The sequence below is a fragment of the Lagenorhynchus albirostris genome, chromosome 8 (assembly GCF_949774975.1).
Source record: "Lagenorhynchus albirostris chromosome 8, mLagAlb1.1, whole genome shotgun sequence".
Taxonomy (NCBI): Eukaryota; Metazoa; Chordata; class Mammalia; order Artiodactyla; family Delphinidae; genus Lagenorhynchus; species Lagenorhynchus albirostris.
The window spans coordinates 4,936,489-4,959,154 of NC_083102.1; the positions used below are offsets into that span (position 1 = coordinate 4,936,489).

Consider the following 22,666-nt stretch of genomic DNA (forward strand, 5'->3'; position numbering starts at 1 on the left):
CCCTTATGCAGATTTCTGGAGCTTTTTCTCTGCACAGCTCGCTCCTACTGCGTACTCTGTTCTACAAATTCTAGCGTCCTTTATCACCCTTAATGGATGATGGAGCATATGAATGCAATATGGAAATATAAAATATATTTATTTTATTTTTTGACTGCGTCGGGTCTTAGTTGTGGTACGTGGGATCTTCATTGCGGCATATGCGTGATCCTTTGCTGAGGTGTGGCTCCTTGCTGTGGTGCTCAGGCTTCTCTAGTTGTGGTGTATGTGCTCTCTAGTTGTGGCCTGCGCGCTCAGTAGTTGCGGTGCTCGGGCTTAGTTGCCCTGAGGCATGTGGGATCTTAGTTCCCCAACCAGGGATCGAAATGCATGTCCCCTGCATTGGGAGGCAGATTCTTGACCACTGAACCACCAGGGAAGTCCCTCTAAAGTTTTTTTTTTTAAGTTAAACATAACTTAAACATAACTACTACTACTTAAACATAACTATTTGCCTTAATAAAATCTAAAAATAATTATTCTCTCTTTTTCTATGAACAATAAAATCAACCTTGCCCTGATAACCCTTTCCCATCAAGTTTTTGTCATCTCTTATTTGTTCTGCCTACTTTCTGCCTTCCCCTCATGAATGATGCTGTTTTGGCTGCTTGACTTGGTGTGTTATATTGGCAAATTTCTAATATTAAATTATACTTGCATTCTCATTATATTTATTGGTATTCTTTTCATCCATAGTTTTTTGGATATGTTAGGATTTTGCTTCAGTTATTTCCTTTTAATTCTTTTCTGTGGAATGAGGATGACTTTTTTTTTTTTTTTTTTTTTTGCGGTACGTGGGCCTCTCACTGTTGTAGCCTCTCCTGTTGTGGTGCACAGGCTCCGGACGCGCAGGCTCAGCGGCCATGGCTCACGGGCCCAACTGCTCCGCGGCATATGAGAACTTCCCAGACCGGGGCACGAACCCATGTCCCCTGCATCGGCAGGCAGACTCTCAACCACTGCGCCACCAGGGAAGCCCGAGGATGACTTTTTGACAGTGTGTAGTATTGCACTTATAAAACTATTTGGACTTTGATTGCTTTAACTTAAAAAAAATTTTATATCTCCTTTATTGGTTTTGATGGATTAATATCCTTTTAAAAATAAGATTTAGGGCTTCCCTGGTGGCGCAGTGGTTAAGAATCCACCTACCAATGCAGGGGACACGGGTTCGAGCCCTGGTCCGGGAAGATCCCACATGCCGCGGAGCAACTAAGCCCGTGTGCCACAACTACTGAGCCTGTGCTATAGAGCCTGCGAGCCACAACTACTGAAGCCCGCGTGACTAGAGCCTGTGTCCCACAACAAGAGAAGCCACCGCAGTGAGAAGCCCACACATCACAATGAAGAGTAGCCTCTGCTCCCCACAACTAGAGAAAGCCTGCGCGCAGCAACAAAGACCCAACGCAGCCCAAAATAAATAAATACATAAAATTAAAAAAAAAGATTTAAATAGGTTTCCTGTTATTTAAAAGTCTTTTTTGCTTTACCTTTTCATATTATTTTTCTCTATTCTTTTCAACTCTTTAAGTATTTTTCAAATAAATACTGTGTTCGTTTGTACTTTTTAAGTAATGAAATAATTTAAAGCTCTGAAATTATCTGAATACTGCTTTGTCAATTTCTAAGTTTTTTTTAATATGTGATATCTTTATTTTTTCTTTCTTATTTTATGTGTTTAAAAACTGTTTTTGACTGACTTCTATCCTTTATGAGACCTCAAAAACTTTAAAGGTCTTTTCAGTTAATTGCATTGGGTAAGAGAATTGTACTTTACCATGATTCTTTTTTTTTTAAACATCTTTATTGAAGTATAATTGCTTTACAATGTTGTGTTAGTTTCTGCTGTGTAAGAAAGTGAACCAGCTATGTGTATACATATCTTCCCATATCCCCTCCCTCCCTATCCCACCCCTATAGGTGGTCACAAAGCACCGAACTGATCTTACCATGACTCTTATGTTTATTTTACTTTACTGAAGTGTTTATAAATTAAAATCCATCACACTTGTAAGGCAAGTGTGATTAGATCATGCTTAATAGTTAGATTTTTTGTTTTTTGGTGGGGGTGGTTTGCAGGAGTGTGCCTCACTTTCTCCTTAAGGGGTAGGTGTCTTAAAAATGCAGACGTCTGGGCATCACTCCTCAATTTCATTAGATCTAGAGGTGTAACCTGGTGTGTGAACTTTGAACCCACTAGGTAGTTAAAAACCACTACTGTAGGGCTTCCCTGGTGGCGCAGTGCTTGAGAGTCTGCCTGCCGATGCAATGGACACGGGTTCATGTCCTGGTCTGGGAAGATCCCACGTGCCGCGGAGCGGCTGGGTCCGTGAGCCATGGCCACTGAGCCTGCGCATCCGGAGCCTGTGCTCCGCAACAGGAGAGGCCACAGCAGTGAGAGGCCCGTGTACCGCAAAAAAAAACCCCAAAAAACAAAAAAACAAAAAACAAAAAAACAAAACCACTACTGTAGACAGAGGGAGTGATCTCAAGGTCTGGTAAAAGAGGGGAAAACCTAGCCTGGAGAATACTTACAGAAGTGAGTTATGATGACACAAACATCTTAATATGGGCCTGTCCCCACATTTAGGTATAAGGAAGGGCTGAATATGTGGGAAAAATGACTGTAAAGTGTGATATTTACTATTTGATATGGTAAAATAAGGGAAAAATTGCCTAAATTATTTTGTGTACCTTCAACTTGTGCTTTATTTTGAGTATAATTCTAAGATTTAATGTGTAACATTTAATTATATGTTTATTTCTTTGTCCATAGGCCTCGAAGTAGAGGAAAAAGTACAGTGGAAGATGAGGACAGCATGGATGGGCTGGAGACAACAGAAACAGAAAATACTGTGGAAACAGGTTTCAAAACTTAATTTAAAAATTTAAGAATTTACAGAATAATTTATATAGTTAGCTGTCGTCTATACACCGAGTTCTAAAACTTCCACGTGCTAGAGTAGTTTAATAAGTAATGACAAAGTGATAAAACTGAGTTTTCTCCCTTTTTTTCCCCTAAAGCTCTGATTTAGTAGAAATTGCTTAATCTCTGTAGAGAAATATTTTATTAAAGCAAAATTAAAACTGGAATAAACAGTAATTCCAGGCCATTCATATGATATCTCATGGGAGATGTCTGGCTTATGAACCGTCTAGTGTTTGTTTATTGTGTTAGTATATATGTGAGGAAAAAATATGTTCCATTAGCAAATGATACTGTGAAATGCTGCGTGAGAGCAGAGCAAATACTTCCTAGTCTACGGGACTTTTAGGTGCCTTAAATAAGCTAATGTGTGTTTTGCATCTGCAAAAGGAAAATAGAATAGGTTGCCCCAAGTAGTTTCCAAAGTTTACAGTAAGTTAGTGATTTAATGAGCTGTCAACGGGACTAGGTTTCATATTGTGTTCACAGGATATCTACGCGCGATGGTCTGTCATTGTCAGTATTTTTACAGTTGTTGTTTAGACATAGCTGATAGGCTTTTTCTCTGATGTTGAATGTCACCACCTTGATGCTTACAGAATGTCATACAGTTTTTAGAGAAAATTAGAAATTGCTTTATCTTTTATAATATAATTTTCCATGAAATACTTTTGGTTGTCAAATATGTTGCTATTATATCCATGTAATTCTTGGAAAAGCCTTCAAACGTTCTGCAGTTCTCATTCCTTTTTCCCATAGAGTCTAGTTAAGAAGAGTGACAGGAGAGAAGCTTGTAAGTTCAGAATTCTACATTTTACCCTTTGGTGTACATTCATTACCACATTATTTATTTATTTTTATAAATTTATTTATTTTATTTATGTTTTTTTTGGCTGTGTTGGGTCTTTGTTGCTGCATGCAGGCTTTCTCTAGTTTCGGTGAGCAGGGGCTACTGTTCATTGCGGTGCGCGGGCTTCTCATCGTGGTGGCTTCTCTTGTTGCCGAGCCTGGGCTCTAGATGTGCGGGCTTCAGTAGTCGTGGCATGCAGCCTTCAGTAGTTGTGGCTCGTGGATTCTAGAGTGCAGGCTCAGTCGTTGTGGCGCACGGGCTTAGTTGCTCCGCCGCATGTGGGATCTTCCCACACCAGGGCTCGAACTTGGGTCTCCTGCACTGGCAGGCAGATTCTTAACCTCTGTGCCACCAGGGAAGCCCCTCATTACCACATTACTTTAAACTTGGATTTATGTAAGTTCTCCACTAGTTATTTTTCATAGATTTTCCCCTTAATTTAAATTTTTTCTGTACTTTGTACCGTTACTTTCTTGTGAAAAGTTTTTTGTAATTTTAAGTGACATTTGCGGTGTAACGATTACTTACAAGTCCCTTTAAGCCAGTGCTCTAAGACTGTCCACAGGTCCCTTTTGGTTGCACTTACCAGAAGTCTCCTTGAGTACTCTGTCTTGTTCTCTGAAGATTTAGCACCTCCCTTTCCATTTTCCTCTCCTTCTCCCATTGTCAATTTTAATAATCTATTCAACACTCAGACCTTGTAGCTCCTTGATTTCCTCAAAATCCTCTTCTCCAGCCCACCTCAGTCACTCATTCTTATGGGCAAACTTTAGCCTTTATCACTGTATCACTTACTAGGACACTTGCTGTTTCACTTCCAAAGTCTCAGTTTCAACTGTCCTTACTATGCCTTTTCTTTCACTAGCTCACTTTTTCCTAATATCCGCGCCACAGAAGTTCTTCAGACACACTGAATTCTCCAGCTCAGTGATCTTACTGATGGGGTCTGTCAGCCTCCTTTTCTAGTTCAGATTCCGTGATCCAGTATTGTAGCTGTTCCGTTATGCACCCTAAACTCCTTTGCCATCCTCCCACTATTTTGCTTTCATAGCAAAACTCAGACTCTGCATTTTAGCAGCGAAAAGGGCTGGAGAAAACCATAAACTTGCTGACTGGTGGCATTTTAAATTTATGACCTCAAATCTCAAGTGGGTCATGATTGCTATCCTTCACTCACTATAGTCTACTTAGAATTCCCTCTCCCGTTATCAGGGATAATTCTTTCACCACCTTTTCTTCTCCCTTCAAACTTCTGACACCTCATTTTTCAGTTGATGATCCTGCTATTTCAATGAAAAAATAAATAGAAGCCATCAGGAAAGAAATTCCACATTCATCCACAATCAGATCTCCTTTCTTGCTTGTGTCTCTGTCCATCTATTTTATTATACCTTCCTAACTTAAAGTGGGATGAAAAGTCTCTGGGGTCATCTACAGCCAACTCTTCTACCTGCGTCCTGGATTCTGTCCCGTTTGCGCCTTCGGTTTTCCTTGGTTTCTGGTATCAAGAATTTCCTCTCTCAGTGAAATCATTTCCATTAGTATTAGCATTTGTTGCAGTATCACCCTTCTTAAACATAAGTAACTTCTCGTGGTCAGCTACCCCTTTTAGCTACCATATTGCACCTTTGCTCATCTTTATAGCAAAAGCCCTTGAAAGAATTGTCTATTATTTTTGACCATGTTTTCATGACCCTACTCCAGTCAGGCTTTCTTCCTCCTGCTCTCCCAGAGGTGGTTTTGATTTCATATTTTGCCAAAACCACTGTTCAGTCTGTGTCCTCCTGAGGTATTCAGTGTCATTTTCACACAGCTAACCATTTTCAGGAGGAAAACTTTTTGTTTTAATTTGGCTTTTTCAGGACGCCACATTCTCTTGCTTTTTCCTATCTCACTGATCTCTTTTGCTCATCTCACAGATTAGGTGGTCTCATTTAGTTCAGTTGCTTTAAATATTATGTATGTGCTGGTAACTCTAAAAATTATATTACCAGCACTTTTCTTGCTTTGAACACAACCAGTATCTTCAGCTTACTTCTTAACATCTCCTCTTCGATGTCTTAAGAGGGTCTCAAACTTAATGTGTCTTCTGTGGAACTGTTTACTGTTGTCCCAAAACCTTCTATTCGTCCAGTGTTCCCACCTCAGTAAATGACATCGTGGATTGTTCAGGCTCGAAATATGCAGCCTGTTGGAAAATGCTTTGGGCTTTACCTTGATAATCCTGCCTGATTTCAGTCACCTCTCATCTCCTCCTGTGCTGTCACTCCAGAACTAGTCACCACCACTGCTTGTGTGGACCGCTGCAGGAGCTTCCCAACTGGTCTTGCTGCTTTTACTCTCACTCCATTCTAGTTTTGTTCTTCATGTAGTAGTGGAGTGAGCTTTTAATTAAAACCCAAAGTAAGAGTGTTTTATTTCCCTTCTGTAAACTATTCAAGGCCTCCAGGGATACTTAAAAGAAAACCTAAAGTCCATATATGATCTTCAAGCTCTACTGACCTTGGCTACCTGTCCAACACATCTCCCGTCTTCCCCTTGCTCTCTGGGCTCCAGCCATATTCCTTTTTCAGGCACTTGAACTTTTTGTCTTCTTTGCTTAGAATGCCTTTCTCCCAGATACTCATGGAACTTTCTGCCGTACATCAGTCAAATTTCTACCCAGTGCTGTCTTGTTGGAGAGGCCTTTCCTGACCAACCTGTCGAAAAGCAGCACTTGTCGTGCTCTATCCTCTTCTTCTGCTTTACTTCTCCTCCTAGTATTTAACAGATATGACATTATAATTCATATTTGTTTGTGTGCCTTTCATACTAAAACATAAACTTCATGAGGTCAGGGATTTGTCTTGTTCATTGATTTATTCCCAGTGCCCAGAATACTTCCAGGCATATGAGCATATGATAGGCATTGATGCCGTGTATATATACGTGTATATATATATATATATATATGTAGTATATTTATCCTGTCCTTCCGTATGAAAGTTAAATAAAGCCAATTGTGTTAGTCTTTGCTCTGTCTTTGTGCTTGGAAAGACCTTTGTCCAGTTCCTTTAGTGAACACATAGGGCAAGGAGAATAGTAAAGAAAAGGATAAAGAACAATTGTTAAAATTGCCAACCTGCAAGCAAAGAGAAGAAAGAGTTTCGTAAATTTCTAATCAATTTAAAAGCACATTCCAGTTGACTGCAAGACTTTGACATCTCTGCACGTCTCCAGGCCCAGGATTTATTGGAAGGTCTCTTACTCTGTGAATTGTGTGCCTTGACACATTTCTTTAACGATTTGTAGTAATTTAAGAGTATTTATTAAAATGAGTACTCTTTTAAGGTGTGTGTGTGGGGTGAGGGTAAGTGATGGGAATGAGTATCCTACAAGTGGTCATTGGGAAAGTAGCAAGAATTCTCACAAGTTTTTATGGTAAGAAAAATCCTCTCTTTTGGAGGTGGTGCGACTGTTGCCAGTTCTGTGTCCATTTTTCTTTATGAATAAAATCAACTTGAATGAAGTGCTAGTTACTTGAGGAGAGAAATTCCACTTTTCTTTGAGAGTCATTATATAATCAGGGTTTTGCAAACTTGTTTTAGTTAATTATAATTGGTTAATTATGATTTAGCTAATTATAATTAAACCTTTTTTTTTTTAAACTGCTGAAGTTGTCATTGTGTGGCTAGTGGGAGCCCCTTTTTGGCTGGCTTCTTAATCCTTTTTAATATCTCAAAATGTTTCAAAGCTATTGCTCGTTGGCAAGAATATTTTTCAGGCCCATCTTTAATACTCTGCCTCAGGATATGAAATTGCCTACTCTGTAAGAGTACTAGTTCTTTTCAGTGGAGAATAGTATGAGAGATCAAAGTCTAGGCTGTAGGGATGCATATCATATTGTTTCTGTTGAGAATTAGTTATGTTAGTCCATTCTAGTGATATACTAGTAATTATATAGATGAGAGGCTGTATATACATGCTTAGAAATATCAGTTCACATTCATACTTTCAGGTAACCACTAGCATAGTTTTTTAAATAGCCTTTAGTTTGTTGTTTTTTTTTTTTGCGGTATGCGGGCCTCTCACTGTTGTGGCCTCTCCCGTTGCAGAGCACAGGCTCCGGATGCGCAGGCTCAGCGGCCATGGCTCACGGGCCCAGCCGCTCCGCGGCATGTGGGATCCTCCCAGACTGGGGCACGAACCCGTGTCTCCTGCATCGGCAGGCGGACTGTCAACCACTGGGCCACCAGGGAAGCCCTAGACTTTAGTTTTTAGAACAGTTACAGGTTTACAGCAAAATTGAGTGGAAGGCACAGATACTCCGCATTTACCTCCTGCCCCTACACACGCATAGCCTCCCGTTTATCAGCACTCCCACCAGCATTGGTGCATCTGTTATGATTGATGAAACTACAGTGACACAGTATTTTCACCTTAAGTCCGTAGTTTACATTAGGGTTCACTCTTGGTGGTATACATTCTGTAGGTTTGGGAAGAATGTATAATGACATGTATCAATCAATATAATATCATACAGATACTTTCACTGCCCTGAAAATCTTCTGTGCTATGCCTATTCATCCTTTCCTCCCCTCTAAGCCCTGGCAACCATTGTTCTTTTTTCTGTCTCCATAGTTTTGTCTTTTCCAAAATGTAATATAATTGGAATCATACCATATGTAGCCTTTTCACATTGGCTCATTTCACTTAGTAATATACATTTACGGTTCTTTTCATGGCTTGAAAACTCATTTCTTTTTATTGCTGAAAAATATTCTGTTGTATGTATGTACAGCAGTTTATCTGTTCACCTACTAAAGGACACCTTGGTTGCTTCTAGGTTTTTGCAATTATGGATAAAGCTGCTGTAAACATTTGTGTGCAGAGTTTTGTGTGGACATAAGTTTTCAGCTCCTTTGGGTAAATACCAAGGAGCATGATTGCTGGGTCATATGGTGAGAGTATGTTTAGTTTTGTGAGAAACGGGCCAAACCATTTTCCAAAGTAGATGTACCATTTTGCATTCCCACCAGCAATGAATGAGAGTTCCTGTTGCTTCACAGCCTCACCAGCATTTGGAGTTGTCAGTGTTCTGGATTTTGGCCATTCTGATAGGTGTTTAATAGTATCTCATTGTTTTAATTTACACTTCCCTGATAACATATGATGAGGGATACCTTTTTATATGCTTATTTTCCATCTGTATATCTTCTTCCACTACTCTGTTAAATTCTTTGACTCATTTTTTAATCAGGTTGTTCATTTTCTTATTTTTGAGTTTTAAGAGTTCTTCATATAATCTGGATAAGAGTCCTTTACCAGATACATCTCTTGCAAATATTTTCTTCTAGTCTGTGGCTTGTCTTTATGTATCTCTTGGCAATGTTTTCTGCAGAGCAGAAATTTTAAATTTTAATGAAGTCTATCTAGTGTATCATTTATTTCTCTCATGTATCATGCTTTTGGTGTTGTATCTAAAAAGCCATTGCCAAACCCAAGGTCATCTAGATTTTCTCCTGTGTTATCTTCTAGGAGTTTTATAGTTTTACATTTCACATTCTGTGATCCTTTTTTTTTTTTTTTTTTTTGCGGTACGTGGGCCTCTCACTGTTGCGGCCTCTCCCATTGCAGAGCACGGGCTCCGGACGTGCAGGCTCAGCGGCCATGGCTCACGGGCCCAGCTGCTCTGCGGCATGTGGGATCTTCCCGGACCGGGGCACGAACCCCTGTCCCTTGCATTGGCAGGCTGACTCTCAACCACTGCGCCACCAGGGAAGCCCCTGTGATCCATTTTGAGTTAATTTTTGTGAAGAGTGTAAGGTTTGTGTCTAGATTCTTTTTTTGTGTGTGCTTGGATGTCCATTTGTTCCAGCACCATCTGTTGACAAGGCTGTTTCCTAAAGTGGAAGCTTAGTTTATTGAGTTTAGATTCTTCTTTCTTTTTTTTAAAAAAATTATTTATTTATTTTTGGCTGTGTTGGGTCTTCGTTGCTGTGCGCGAGCTTTCTCTAGTTGCGGTGAGTGGGAGCTGCTCTTCATTGTGGTGCACAGGCTTCTCATTGCAGTGGCTTCTCTTGTTGTGGAGCATGGGCTCTAGGCACGTGGGCTTCAGTAGTTGCGGCATGCAGGCTCAGTAGTTGTGGCTCACAGGCTCTAGAGCACAGGCTCAGTAGTTGTGGCACACAGGCTTAGTTGCTCTGCGGCATGTGGGATCTTCCCGGACCAGAGATCGAACCCGTGTCCCCTGCATTGGCAGGCGTATTCTTAACCACTGCGCCACCAGGGAAGCCCCCCTTGTTTGTTATATATGCATTCAATGCTATGAATTTCCCTTATTCCCATTGTGGTCTGAGAGCAGACATTGTATGATTTTTATTATTTTAAATTTGTGTCAAGGCACAGAAACAAATTTATTTGGTCTGTTGGTAAATGTTCCATCTGACCTGGAGAAGAATGTGTATTCTGCTACTGTTGGATGAAGTAGTCTAAAGATGTGCATTATATCCAGTTGATTGATGGTGGTGTTGAGTTCAACTATGTCGTTACAGATTTTTTGTCTGCTGGATCTGTTTTTGATAGGTGGCTATTAACATCCCCATATGTAATAGTGGATTTATATATTCGTCCTTGTAGTTCTATCAGTTTTTGCCTCATGTATTTTGACACTCTGTTGTTAGGTGCATATGTATGTGTTAAGGATTTTTATGTGTTGTTGGAGAATTGACCCTTTTATTATTATGTAGTGTTTCTCTTTATCCCTGAGAACTTAACTTGTTATGATGTCTGCTGTGCCTGAAAGCTTCTGCTCTTTTTTTTATCTGAACAAATTTTCAGTATTCAAGTATTACAGTATTATTAACTATAGTCATCATGTTGGTACATTAGATCTCCAGACATATTCATTCTATAAAACTGCAAGTTTGTACCCTTTGACCAACAGCTCCTCATTTTCCCCACCCCGTGGTAACTACTGTTCTTCTCTCTGGCCAACTTTACATTTTTTATTAGAATTTTGACTTAGTTTGTTAGTTTTTCTAGGCTGTAGACTTTTCAAAGTCCCACCGGAGGGAACTTTCCCCAGATTGTCCCTGGTACATCAGTTCCATTCTTAAGAGTCTAGAGTCGGTGAGCATTTGTTTGAACCCTTCCTTCCATATTTTATTTTTTTATTATTATTTTTTTGTGCGGTACGCGGACCTCTCACTGTTGTGGCCTCTCCCGTTGTGGAGCACAGGCTCCGGACGCGCAGGCTTAGCGGCCACGGCTCACGGGCCCAGCCGCTCCGCGGCATGTGTGATCTTCCCGGACCGGGGCATGAACCCGTGTCCCCTGCATCGGCAGGCGGACTCCCAACCACTGCGCCACCAGGGAAGCCCCTTCCTTCCATATTTTAATTAACGCAAGGTTAAATGACACCTTCAGACTGTATCGTTAACAGTTTTATCCAGCACTCTTAGTTCATACTAGACTTCAGTCTTGCCCAGGGTACCTCATTTCTCACAAAGGAAGAACATAATCAAACTGGGTGCATGCTCATGTCTTGGCTTTCACTCTATATAGACCACTCTCTCAATTATCCAGGTCTTTTTTAAAGAATTACCTCAACTCTTCGCTTTGTGAATACCCACCCTCAACTCCCTTTTCAGAAGTTCTGCCTTGATCATTAGACTTCACTAAGCCTATTTCTCTAGAGTTTTTGCATAGCCCGAAGTGTCTGTACCTTAATTCTATGTGGAGACATTTTTAACTGATACTGTGTTTTACCTGAAAGTCTAGACATGATATTTAATCCTTCTTTATTTCTGAATGAGTTTAGCAGATCTGGAGGCAAAACTTCTCACTAAAAGCCCTGAGAAGGGGAGCTATTATAAATGATACATTAAAAAAAAAACCCAAAAAACACCTGTCTTCCAGTTGTATATAACTAATATATAAAAATATGATTTATGTCAATATTTGTATGTTTGCTTAAACTTATTTGTATCATCAGTTGTAGAAACTTTTGTGTATGTCGTTTCCAACTTATGGAGTAAATGTTTACTTAGTTTTTATTAATTACTTAAACCAAAAAAAAAAGGTGTTTAAGGCTGGATTTTGTTTTAACATGATTCCTAGTGTTTTCCCTAGGTTTCGATATTATTTTTATTATCCTTATTTTCTAAATGTATTTTAATTGTAGTTTTGGTCTCCTCTTTGACTTCTGAGCTGTTTTAAGAGAGTTTAAAAAGTTTCCAATTGTTTGTGTGGATTTTCTCCTTGATTTTTGTTATTCATTTCTAATTTTATTACATTTCGTTGGTTTTGTATACTTTCTACATTTTGGAATTTGAGGTTTCTTGACGTATTCATCAGCTTTGGAAAATTCTCAGCTATTATATATTCAACTACTGCTTTTGTATCATTCTTTGTTTCTTCTAACTAAATGTTCATTAGACTGTTTCACTGTGTTTGTTACCATTTACCCTCTCTTTTAAATTTTTTTAATACTTTTGTTCCATTGTCCTTTGTTCTAAACAGATCATTCTAGATAGATCTTACAGTTTTCTTATCCCCTTTTAACCATGTAATCGCTTGTTAAACATAACAATTGAGTCCATTTATTATGTTTTAAAAGTTCTGGGCTTCCCTGGTGGCGCAGTGGTTGAGAGTCCGCCTGCCGATGCAGGGGACACGGGTTTGTGCCCCGGTCCGGGCAGATTCCACATGCCACGGAACGGCTGGGCCCGTGAGCCATGGCCGCTGGGCCTGTGTGTCCGGAGCCTGTGCTCCGCAACGGGAGAGGCCACAACACTGAGAGGCCTGCGTACCGCAAAAAAAAAAAAAAAAAAAAGTTCTTTATTCAAGTTTGCAACTTTTTGTAGTTCTTAGTTCCCTCCTGAAAATTTTAATGCTCTGATTTTATTACCTTTAACATAGTAAATACAGTTGGTTTAAAATTTTTGTTTGATTATTGCAGTATCTGGAGTTGTTTCGTTTCAGTTGTTTCTGCTCATTCTTGCTCATGTCATCCTGTCTCCTCATGTAACTGATTATGTATGCTTGTGTGCTGGACAATTTATTTGTAGAAATAGATTGATGTTTTTCCCCTAAAAGATAGTTTTTCTTTGATTTTTTTTTTTTTTTTTTTTTTTTTTTTTACTGGTACCTAGGGGCACTAGTATTTTAGGAGCACCTCAGTTCAGTTTCATGTCTCTATTTTCTGTTCCAAGCATGTAACTCAAAGCTGTGCAGCACTCCTTGCAGAGATTGATTTCTGGTTCATTTTTCCTGTTGATGTCCGCAACTTAGGGGTTCCTGCCATCTTGAGTTCCCATTCCCTGGATGGTTGTAGACTTCTAGGACTATCGATGAGTCTGTTGAAAGTCACAGTGCGTGCTCTTGGTTGCCTTTTCCTGAGCAGCCGACACCCCCATGGGAAATGCAGCCCTGAATATCAGGCTTACCTTCCTTTAGTAATTCTTTACAACCTTGTTAGTTTTTTGATCCTTTTAGGACATTTGTACTTTCAAAAATATTTTACTCAGTTTTCTTGTCTTCAGTGGGAGGGTTGTTTCAAATTACCTAGTCTGCTGTTAGAGAAGTAGATGTTCTCTGGAGTTTTCTCTGCATTCTTTTTGTTTTTTGAATGGATTAGTTATCCATTTTATACATATTAGGGTATACATGTCAATCCCAATCTCCAATTCATCCCCCCCGTCCCCCCTTGGTGTCCATAGGTTTGTTCTCTACATCTGTGTCTCAATTTCCTCCCTGCAGACTGGTTCATCTGTACCATTTTTCTAGGTTTGACATATATGGGTTAACATACGATACTTGTTTTTCTCTTTCTGACTTACTTTACTCTGTATGACAGTCTGTGGATCCATCCATGTCTCTACAAATGACCCAATTTCGTTCCTTTTTATGGGTGAGTAATATTCTATTGTATATATGTACCACATCTTCTTTATCCATTTGTCTGTTGATGGGCATTTAGGTTGCTTCCATGACCTGGCTATTGTAAATAGTGCTGCAAAGAACATTGGGGTGCATGTGTCTTTTTGAATTATGGTTTTCTCTGGGTATATGCCCAGTAGTGGGATTGCTGAGTCATATGGTAGTTCTAGTTTTAGTCTTTTAAGGACCCTCTATACTGTTCTCCATAGTGGCTGTATCAATTTACATTCTCACCAGTAGTGCAAGAGGGTTCCCTTTCCTCCACACCCTCTCCAGCATTTGTAGTTTGTAGATTTTCTGATGATGCCCATTCTAACTGGTGTGAGGTGATACCTCATTGTAGTTTTGATTTGCGTTTCTGTAATGATTAGTGATGCTGAGCAGCTTTTCATGTGCTTCTTGGCCGTCTGTATGTCTTCTTTGGAGAAATGTCTATTTAGGTCTTCTGCCCATTTTTGGATTGGGTTATTTGTTTTTTTAATATTGAGCTGCATGAGCTGTTTATATATTTTGGAGATTAATCCTTTGTCTGTCGATTCGTTTGCAAATATTTTCTCCCATTCTGAGGGTTGTCTTTTCAACTTTTTTTTTTTTTTTTGTGGTATGCGGGCCGCTCACTGTTGTGGCCTCTCCCGCTGCAGAGCACAGGCTCTGGATGCGCAGGCTCAGCGGCCATGTCTCACGGACCCAGCCACTCCGCGGCATGTGGGATCCTCCTGGACTGGGGCACGAACCCGTGTCCCCTGCATCGGCAGGTGGACTCTCAACCACTGCGCCGCCAGGGAAGCCCTGTCTTTTCATCTTGTTTGTAGTTTCCTTTACTTTGCAAAAGCTTTTAAGTTTCAGTAGGTCCCATTTGTTTATTTTTGTTTTTATTTCCATTACTCTAGGAGGTGGATCAAAAAAGATCTTGCTTGTCAAAGAGTGTTCTTCCTATGTTTTCCTCTAAGAGTTTTATAGTGTCCGGTCTTACATTTAGGTCTCTAATCCATTTTGAGTTTATTTTTGGGTATGGTGTTAGGGAGTGTTCTAATTTCATTCCTTTACATGTAGCTGTCCAGTTTTCCCAGCACCACTTATTGAAGAGACTGTCTTTTCTCCATTGTATATACTTACCTCCTTTGTCATAGATTAGTTGACCATAGGTACGTGGGTTTATCTCTGGGCTTTCTATCCTGTTCCGTTGATCTGTATCACTGTTTTAGTGCCAGTACCATATTGTCTTGATTACTGTAGCTTTGTAGTATAGTCTGAAGTCAGGCAGTCTGATTCCTCCAGCTCCGTTTTTTCCCTTCAAGACTGCTTTGGCTATTCGGGGTCTTTTGTGTCTCCACACAAATTTTAAGATTATTTTGTTCTAGTTCTGTAAAAAATGCCATTGGTAATTTGATAGGGATTACACTGAATCTGTAGATTGCTTTGGGTAGTATAATCATTTTCACAATATTGATTCTTCCAATCCAAGAAAACAGTATATCTCTTGATCTGTTGGTGTCATCTTTAATTTCTTTCATCAGTGTCTTATAGTTTTCTGCCTCTGGGTCTTTTGTCTCCTTCTGTAGGTTTATTCCTAGGTGTTTTATTCTTTTTGTTGCAATGGTAAATGGGAGTGTTTCCTTGATTTCTCTTCCAGATTTTTCATCATTAGTGTATAGGAATGCAAGAGATTTCTGTGCATTAATTTTGTATCCTGCAACTTTACCAAATTCATTGATTAGCTCTATTAGTTTTCTGGTAGCATCTTTAGGATTCTCTATGTATAGTATCATGTCATCTGCAAATAGTGACAGTTTTACTTCTTCTTTTCCTAATTGTATTTCTTTTATTTCTTTTTCTTCTCTGACTGCCGTGGCTAGGACTTCCAAAACTATGTTGAATAATAGTGGTGAGAGTGGACATCTTTGTCTTTTTCCTGATCTTAGATGAAATGCTTTCAGTTTTTCACCATTGAGAATGATGTTTGCTGTGGTTTGTTGTATATGGCCTTTATTATGTTGAGGTAGGTTCCCTCTATGCCCCCTTTCTGGAGAGTTTTTATCATAAATGGGTGTTGAATTTTGTCAAAAGCTTTTTGTGCATCTACTGAGATGATCATATGGTTTTTATTCTTCAGTCTGTTAATATGGGTTATCACATTGATTGATTTGCATATATTGAAGAAACCTTGCATCCCTGAGATAAATCCCACTTTATCATGGTGTATGAGCCTCTTAATGTGTTGTTGGATTCTGTTTGCTAGTATTTTGTTGAGGATTTTTGCATCTATGTTCATCAGTGATATTGGTCTGTAATTTTCTTTTTTTGGAGTATCTTTGTCTGGTTTTGGTATCAGGGTGATGGTGGCCTCATAGAATGAGTTTGGGAGTGTTCCTTCCTCTGCAATTTTTTGGAAGAGTTTGAGAAGGATGGGTATTAGCTCTTCTCTAAATGTTTGATAGAATTCACCTGTGAAGCCATCTGGTCCTGGACTTCTGCTTTTTTGAAGATTTTTAATCACAGTTTCAATTTCATTATTTGTGATTGGTCTGTTCATATTTTCTATTTCTTCCTGGTTCAGTCTTGGAAGGTTTTACCTTTCTAAGAATTTTTCCATTTCTTCCAGGTTGTCCATTTTATTGATATAGAGTTGCTTGTAGTAGTCTCTTAGGATGCTTTGTATTTCTGTAGTGTCTGTTGTAACTTCTCCATTTTCATTTCTAATTATATTGATTTGAATCCTCTCCCTCTTTTTCTTGATGAGTCTGGCTAATGGTTTATTAATTTTGTTTATCTTCTCAAGGAACCAGATTTTAGTTTTATTGATCTTTGCTATCGTTTTCTTTGTTTCTATTTCATTTATTTCTGCTCTGATCTTTATGATTTCTTTCCTTCTACTATGGGTTTTGTTTGTTCTTCTTTCTCTAGTTCCTTTAGGTGTAAGTTTAGATTGTTTATTTGAGAGTTTTTTTGTTTCTTGATGTAGGCTTGTATTGCTGTAAACTTCCCTCTTAGAACTGCTTTTGCTGCATCCCATAGGTTTTGGATCGTCATGTTTTCATTGTCATTTGTCTCTAGGTATTTTTCAATTTCCTCTTTGATTTCTTTTTTTTTTTTTGCAGTACGCAGGCCTCTCACCGTTGTGGCCTCTCCCGTTGCGGAGCACAGGCTCCAGATGCACAGGCTCACCAGCCATGGCTCATGGGCCCAGCCACTCCGCGGCACGTGGGATCTTCCTGGACCGGGGCACGAACCCGTGTCCTCTGCATTGGCAGGAGGACTCTCAACCATTGCGCCACCAGGGAAGCCCCTCTTTGATTTCTTCAGTGATCTCTTGGTTATTTTGTAACGTATTGTTTAGCCTCCATGTGTTTGTGTTTTTTACGTTTTTTCCCCTGTAATTGATTTCTAATCTCATAGCGTTGTGGTCAGAAAAGATGCTTGATATGATTTCAGTTTTCTTAAATTTACTGAGGCTTGATTTGTGACCCAAGATGTGGTCTGTCCTGGAGAATGTTCTGTGCGCACTTGAGAAGAAAGTGTAATCTGCTGTTTTTGGATGGAATGTCCTATAAATATTAATTAAATCTATCTGGTCTGTTGTGTCATTTGAAGCTTCTGTTTCCGTAGTAATTTTCATTTTGGATGATCTGTCCATTGGTGTAAGTGAGGTGTTAAAGTCCCCCACTATTATTGTGTTATTGTTGATTGCCTTTTTTATAGCTGTTAGCAGTTGCCTTATGTTGGGAGCATATATATTTATAATTGTTATATCTTCTTCTTGGATTGATCCCTTGATCATTATGTAGTATCCTTTCTTGTCTCTTGTAACCTTCTGTATTTTAAAGTCTATTTTATCTAATATGAGTATTGCTACTCCAGCTTTCTTTTGATTTCCATTTGCATGGAATATCTTTTTCCATCCCCTCACTTTCAGTCTGTATGTGTCCCTAGGTCTGAAGTGGGTTGCTTGTAGATAGCATATATATGGGTCTTGTTCTTGTATCCATTCAGTGAGCCTGTGTCTTTTGGTTGGAGCATTTAATCCATTCACATTTACGGTAATTATTGATATGTATGTTTCTATTACCATTTTCTTAAATGTTTTGGGTTTGTTTTAGTAGGTCCTTTTCTTCTCTTGTGTTTCCCACTTAGAAAAGTTCCTTTAGCATTTGTTCTAGAGCTGGTTTGGTGGTGCTGAATTCTTTTGCTTTTCTGTAAAGCTTTTGATTTCTCCATCACATCTGAATGAGATCCTTTCTGGGTAGAGTATCTTGGTTGTAGGTACTTACTTCCCTTTCATCACTTTAAATATGTCATGCCACTCCCTTCTGGCTTGTAGTATTTTCTGCTGAGAAATCAGCTGTTAACCTTATGGGAGTTCCCTTGTATATTATTTGTTGTTTTTCCCTTTCTGCTTTCAGTAATTTTTCTTTTTCTTTCATTTTTGCCAGTTTGATCACTATGGGTCTTGGCATGTTTCTCCTTGGGTGTATCCTGTATGGGACTCTCTGTGCTTCCTGGACTTGGGTGGCTATTTCCTTTCCCATGTTAGGGAAGTTTTCAACTATAATCTCTTCAAATATTTTCTCAAGTCCTTTTTTTTCTCTCTTCTCCTTCTGGGACCCGTATAATGCGAATGTTGCTACGTTTAATGTTGTCCCAGAAGTCTCTTAGGCTGTCTTCAATTCTTTTTTCTTTATTCTGTTCCACAGCCATGAATTCCACAATTCTGTCTTCCAGGTCACTTATCCGTTCTTCTGCCTCAGTTATTCTGCTATTGATTCCTTCTAGTGTATTTTTCATTTCAGTTATTATATTGTTCATCTCTGTTTGTTATTTAATTCTTCTAGGTCTTTGTTAAACATTTCTTGCATCTTCTCGAACTTTGCCTCTATTCTTTTTCCGAGGTCCTGGATCATCTTCACTATCATTCTGAATTCTTTTTTTGGAAGGTTGCCTATCTTCACTTCATTTAGTTGTTTTTCTGGGGTTTTATCTTGTTCCTTCATCTGGTACATAGCCCTCTGCCTTTTCGTCTTGTCTGTCATTCTTTGAATGTGGTTTTTCTTCCACAGGCTGCAGGATTCTTTTCTCTGCATTCTAATATGTGCTAGTTTATGTAAATTTTGGGCAACACTTGAATAGAATGTATAGTCTGTTTTGTTTCCTTGGGTCGTGTATGAAAGTTGATATCCATTTATTAGAGTCTACCAGCCAGGATATTGTTATTAAAAGTAAAATAACTCGGGGCTTCCCTGGTGGCACAGTGGTTAAGAATCTGCCAGCCAGTGCAGGGGACACAGGTTCAAGCCCTTGTCTGGGAAGATCCCGCATGACGTGGAGCAACTAAACCCGTGCGTTGCAACTACTGAGCCTGCGCTCTAGAGCCCGCAAGGCACAACTACTGAGCCTGCAAGCCACAACTACTGAAGCCCACATGCCTAGAGCCCCTGCTGTGCAACAGAGGAAGCCACTGCAGTGAGAAGCCCGCACATCACAACAAAGTGTAGCCCCCACTCGGTTCAACTAGAGAAGGCCTGCACACAGCAACCAAGACCCAACACAGCCAAAAATAAAAAAATTAAAAATTAAAAAAAAAAGTAAAATAATTCGAAGAAAGAATGAAATCTATGGGTCATGTGCTGTCATGTTCAGAGATCAGATGGGTTTGAGTTGGCTTAAGTCAGCCTCACTACTGTCACAAAATTCCTGGTTCATTGTATCTCTCTGCCTTTTTTTTAGTCAGCTGCATCCTATGGCTGGCTCCCCTTGATGGAAGATGGTTGCCTGCAAACTTGGGTACCACATGATTTCTTGTCCATATCCCTGGGGAGGGAGCGTGACTCTGTATCAGCTAAACAGAATTGGAGGACCAGTTTTTATCATATGTCAATTGCTGATCCAGTCTGTTTCAAAAGTAAACCAATCTCTGGTATCCAAGTACCATAGTCATAGTTCACACCTAGAGTTAGGAATAGGAGCGGCACGATGGCTTCAGTGGCAGAGAGGCATGAAGTGGTGCCGAGGGGGCACTGAGCAGGTCATGGTTATAGATTCTGTTTGGGGGTCCTCCACTTGCTTCTTAACGTTTTATCTGCTTCCTTTGTTAAGGGCTGGGGCAGCTTATATTTTCTTCTGCTTTGATTGAGCTGCATTGATCTGTAGAATCCATCCTTCATTTCAAAAATGGTTTTTTCCATAGAATCTTTGAATATTTTTTCCATTCAGTCTATTTTCCTTGTGAAGTAGTAGTAATTATGCATATTTGTTGTATGTGTTATTCTTTCTCTTTGACTAATCTTCTTGCGTCATCTTCACTGTTTTAGATTCTTCTGTTTTCTCCAGTGCAGCCACCACATCCCAACGTTGTCTTCAGAGTTGCCGTGGCTTCATGTGATGCCCGCGTTTTCGGTTCTGCAGTTACTTTGGCTGCTTCAGCTCCTCTGCTCCAGCTCACACGCAGCGCGGTAGTGATTAGTGCTGGTGGGGGTTCTGGAGCCACACTGCCTGTGTTTGAACTCAAGCTCCTCTGCTTAGTGTGTTTTTGAGCAAAGTTCCTTGACCTCTTATCTTGCCTCCTCATCTGTAAAATGGAGATGATGATAGTAGCTGTGTTTTGGGGCTACCCCGCCATGGGTCCCTTGCACCTGACACATCTTGTGTATGCCAGCAGTGGAAGGCCTTGGCCACTCCTTACCTGGGCCTTTTCTCAGGGTTGTGTTTGCAGTGAGCAACCTTGAAGAATGAGGTCGTGTATCCCTCTGGGACAAAGAGCAGGTTGTTTAATGCTTTTACTGTAAAAGCAGTGGTTTCCCACACTCTTTGTTCCTTGTAATACAGTTCACTGAGAGTGCAGGAGTCCATTTGGGCCCATGGTTTTGCCCCCGTGACACTTGGGGGCCAGAAGGGAACTGACAACAGTATCCTCATGCTTCTGCTGCTTGCTGTGCAGTGAGTAATACAGTCCTTTTGTCTTTGATCCAGGAGTCTTGTGTCTTCTGCCAGCATCCATGAAACAGTAACAGACTAACTTATTAGCTTGTGTAAAGTCCTAGGCCAGGCAGCCGTCTTCATAAGGTTGTTGTGAAGTTTAAATGAGTTAATGCGTTTAACCACCTACAACATTGCCTAGGACATAGTAAGCACTTACTAAATGTTAGCCATGAAGATGTCTCTTTAAATATCCTCATATTATTTGCATTGGATTTTTAGGCCTAAATAAAGATAAGGCTCAGAAGAAGATTAACATTGCTATAAATATCCATTATTATATGGTGAAGATGTATATTGTAATTTGTTGGGTTTATTTAGTTTCTTTTATTAGTTGTGAAAAATGAGTATCCATTAAAAACATTTTTAAGAAGTCATATAGAAAAACTAAAGGAAATATTTTTAACTAAATAAAATATCCAGAGAGCAGTTGAATTTTGACAATTAGTATCCTAATTAATGTCCCTGTGGTTTTGAGGTCTTGATAAGTATCGGAGTCTTTTTCTTAATTCTTTTGTGCTTACATTAAAAAATCATATTAAAAGTATAATAGTAATGTATATTTGTGAAAATTTATGAAACTATGGGTAAGTATAAAGAGAATAAGTTAGCTGTAAAAGTGTTAGCTTCTAGGGACTCACTGTTTGACATTTTTTTGTATTTATTTATAGTTGCTTACATTTTAATGTCTTTACATGCCCTCTGAAAGTGGTGACTATCCTGATATTAATGAGTGTCAAGTAGTTTAATGAATAAAGATAGAATAAGTAAAATATTTGCTATTTATCATGTGCTAATTCTTTAGCTTTATAGCACAGTTTGGATGTAGTAGATACATTAGATTCAGTGAGCCACACACCACTGGAAAACGTAACTGTCGGGATGCAGACTTTTTTTTGAGCACCACTGTTCAAAAGAAGGAAAGGACATGATTACACAATTTCTTAGATATACGTTCTTTTGTAGTCTTAGTACTATAAAGGAAGCAAGGAAAGTATTGCCAGTTCTGGGGAGGTAAAGGAAGTTAGGAGAGAGAAAAATAATTTTTATTCTACTTAGTAGTTGACTAAATCATAGAAGCATGCGTATGGTTTGGATAACTAGTAGAAAAATGGATGTTCGTGTTGACTAACGTAATTACCAAATATTAGCCCATTTAAAAATTTATATTTTTCTGTGCTTTTTCTAATTTATGTGTTTGTGTATAATAAGATTTATCTGCTTGCTTTGTATTACACAATGTTTAATTAATCAGTTAATTAAACAATTACTGAACGTCATCCAGGTTGTGTGATAGGCTCTGGTTTGTAAAACAGATAAAGTAGCTGCTTTCATAGAGTATATAGTCTAGTGGGGTGCTGTCTAGTGGTACACTTTTTCGTGTCACTGACCCCTATGGCAGACCCTTTTCCAAATAATGTTTTAAAACTAATAAAATAAAATTGCAAAGATAAATAGTTATATTGAAATATTACCAAAATAGAAAAAAGCCAAATTTGTAATTTCATAATGTGTTCTTTATTTATTCTTAAATCATAAAATCTAATTTATAATTATGGTAATTTTGAAGTAGTGATGAGGGTAAGTGATATTTTGGGGATATCTGCAAGCATTGAATGTGATAAATTATCTGCTTTCTATTGGTGACAGAGACATGAGTATGGCTGTACAACTCTGCTTGTGCGTATATTCATGATGAAATGGGTTTATTTTAAAATTTTAAATCTCAGAGGTCAGTATAAATAAAGATGTAATTTCTCCCTCCAGCATGCTAGAACCCCTGATTAAATACAATCTAAAAATTAAAAGATAGGATGCTTTGCTTTTAATTTATTTTATTTTTTAAAATTGAAGTATAGTTGATTTACAGTGTTGTGTTAGTTTCTGGTGTACAGCAAAGTGATTCAGAGATATATATATATATATCTTTTTCATATTCTTTTCCTTTATGGTTTATTAAA

The 22,666-nt window shown here is 39.0% G+C and overlaps 1 protein-coding gene across 1 annotated transcript in view; it reads left to right on the forward strand.

Moving 5' to 3' along the window:
- Positions 1-22,666, forward strand: part of KMT2C (lysine methyltransferase 2C) — a 294,229-nt gene that overhangs the window by 74,197 nt on the left and 197,366 nt on the right. Inside the window, exon 3 of the mRNA XM_060156306.1 lies at positions 2,816-2,904. Coding sequence (XP_060012289.1) covers positions 2,816-2,904 — 89 coding nt within the window. The remainder of the gene's footprint in view (positions 1-2,815; positions 2,905-22,666) is intronic.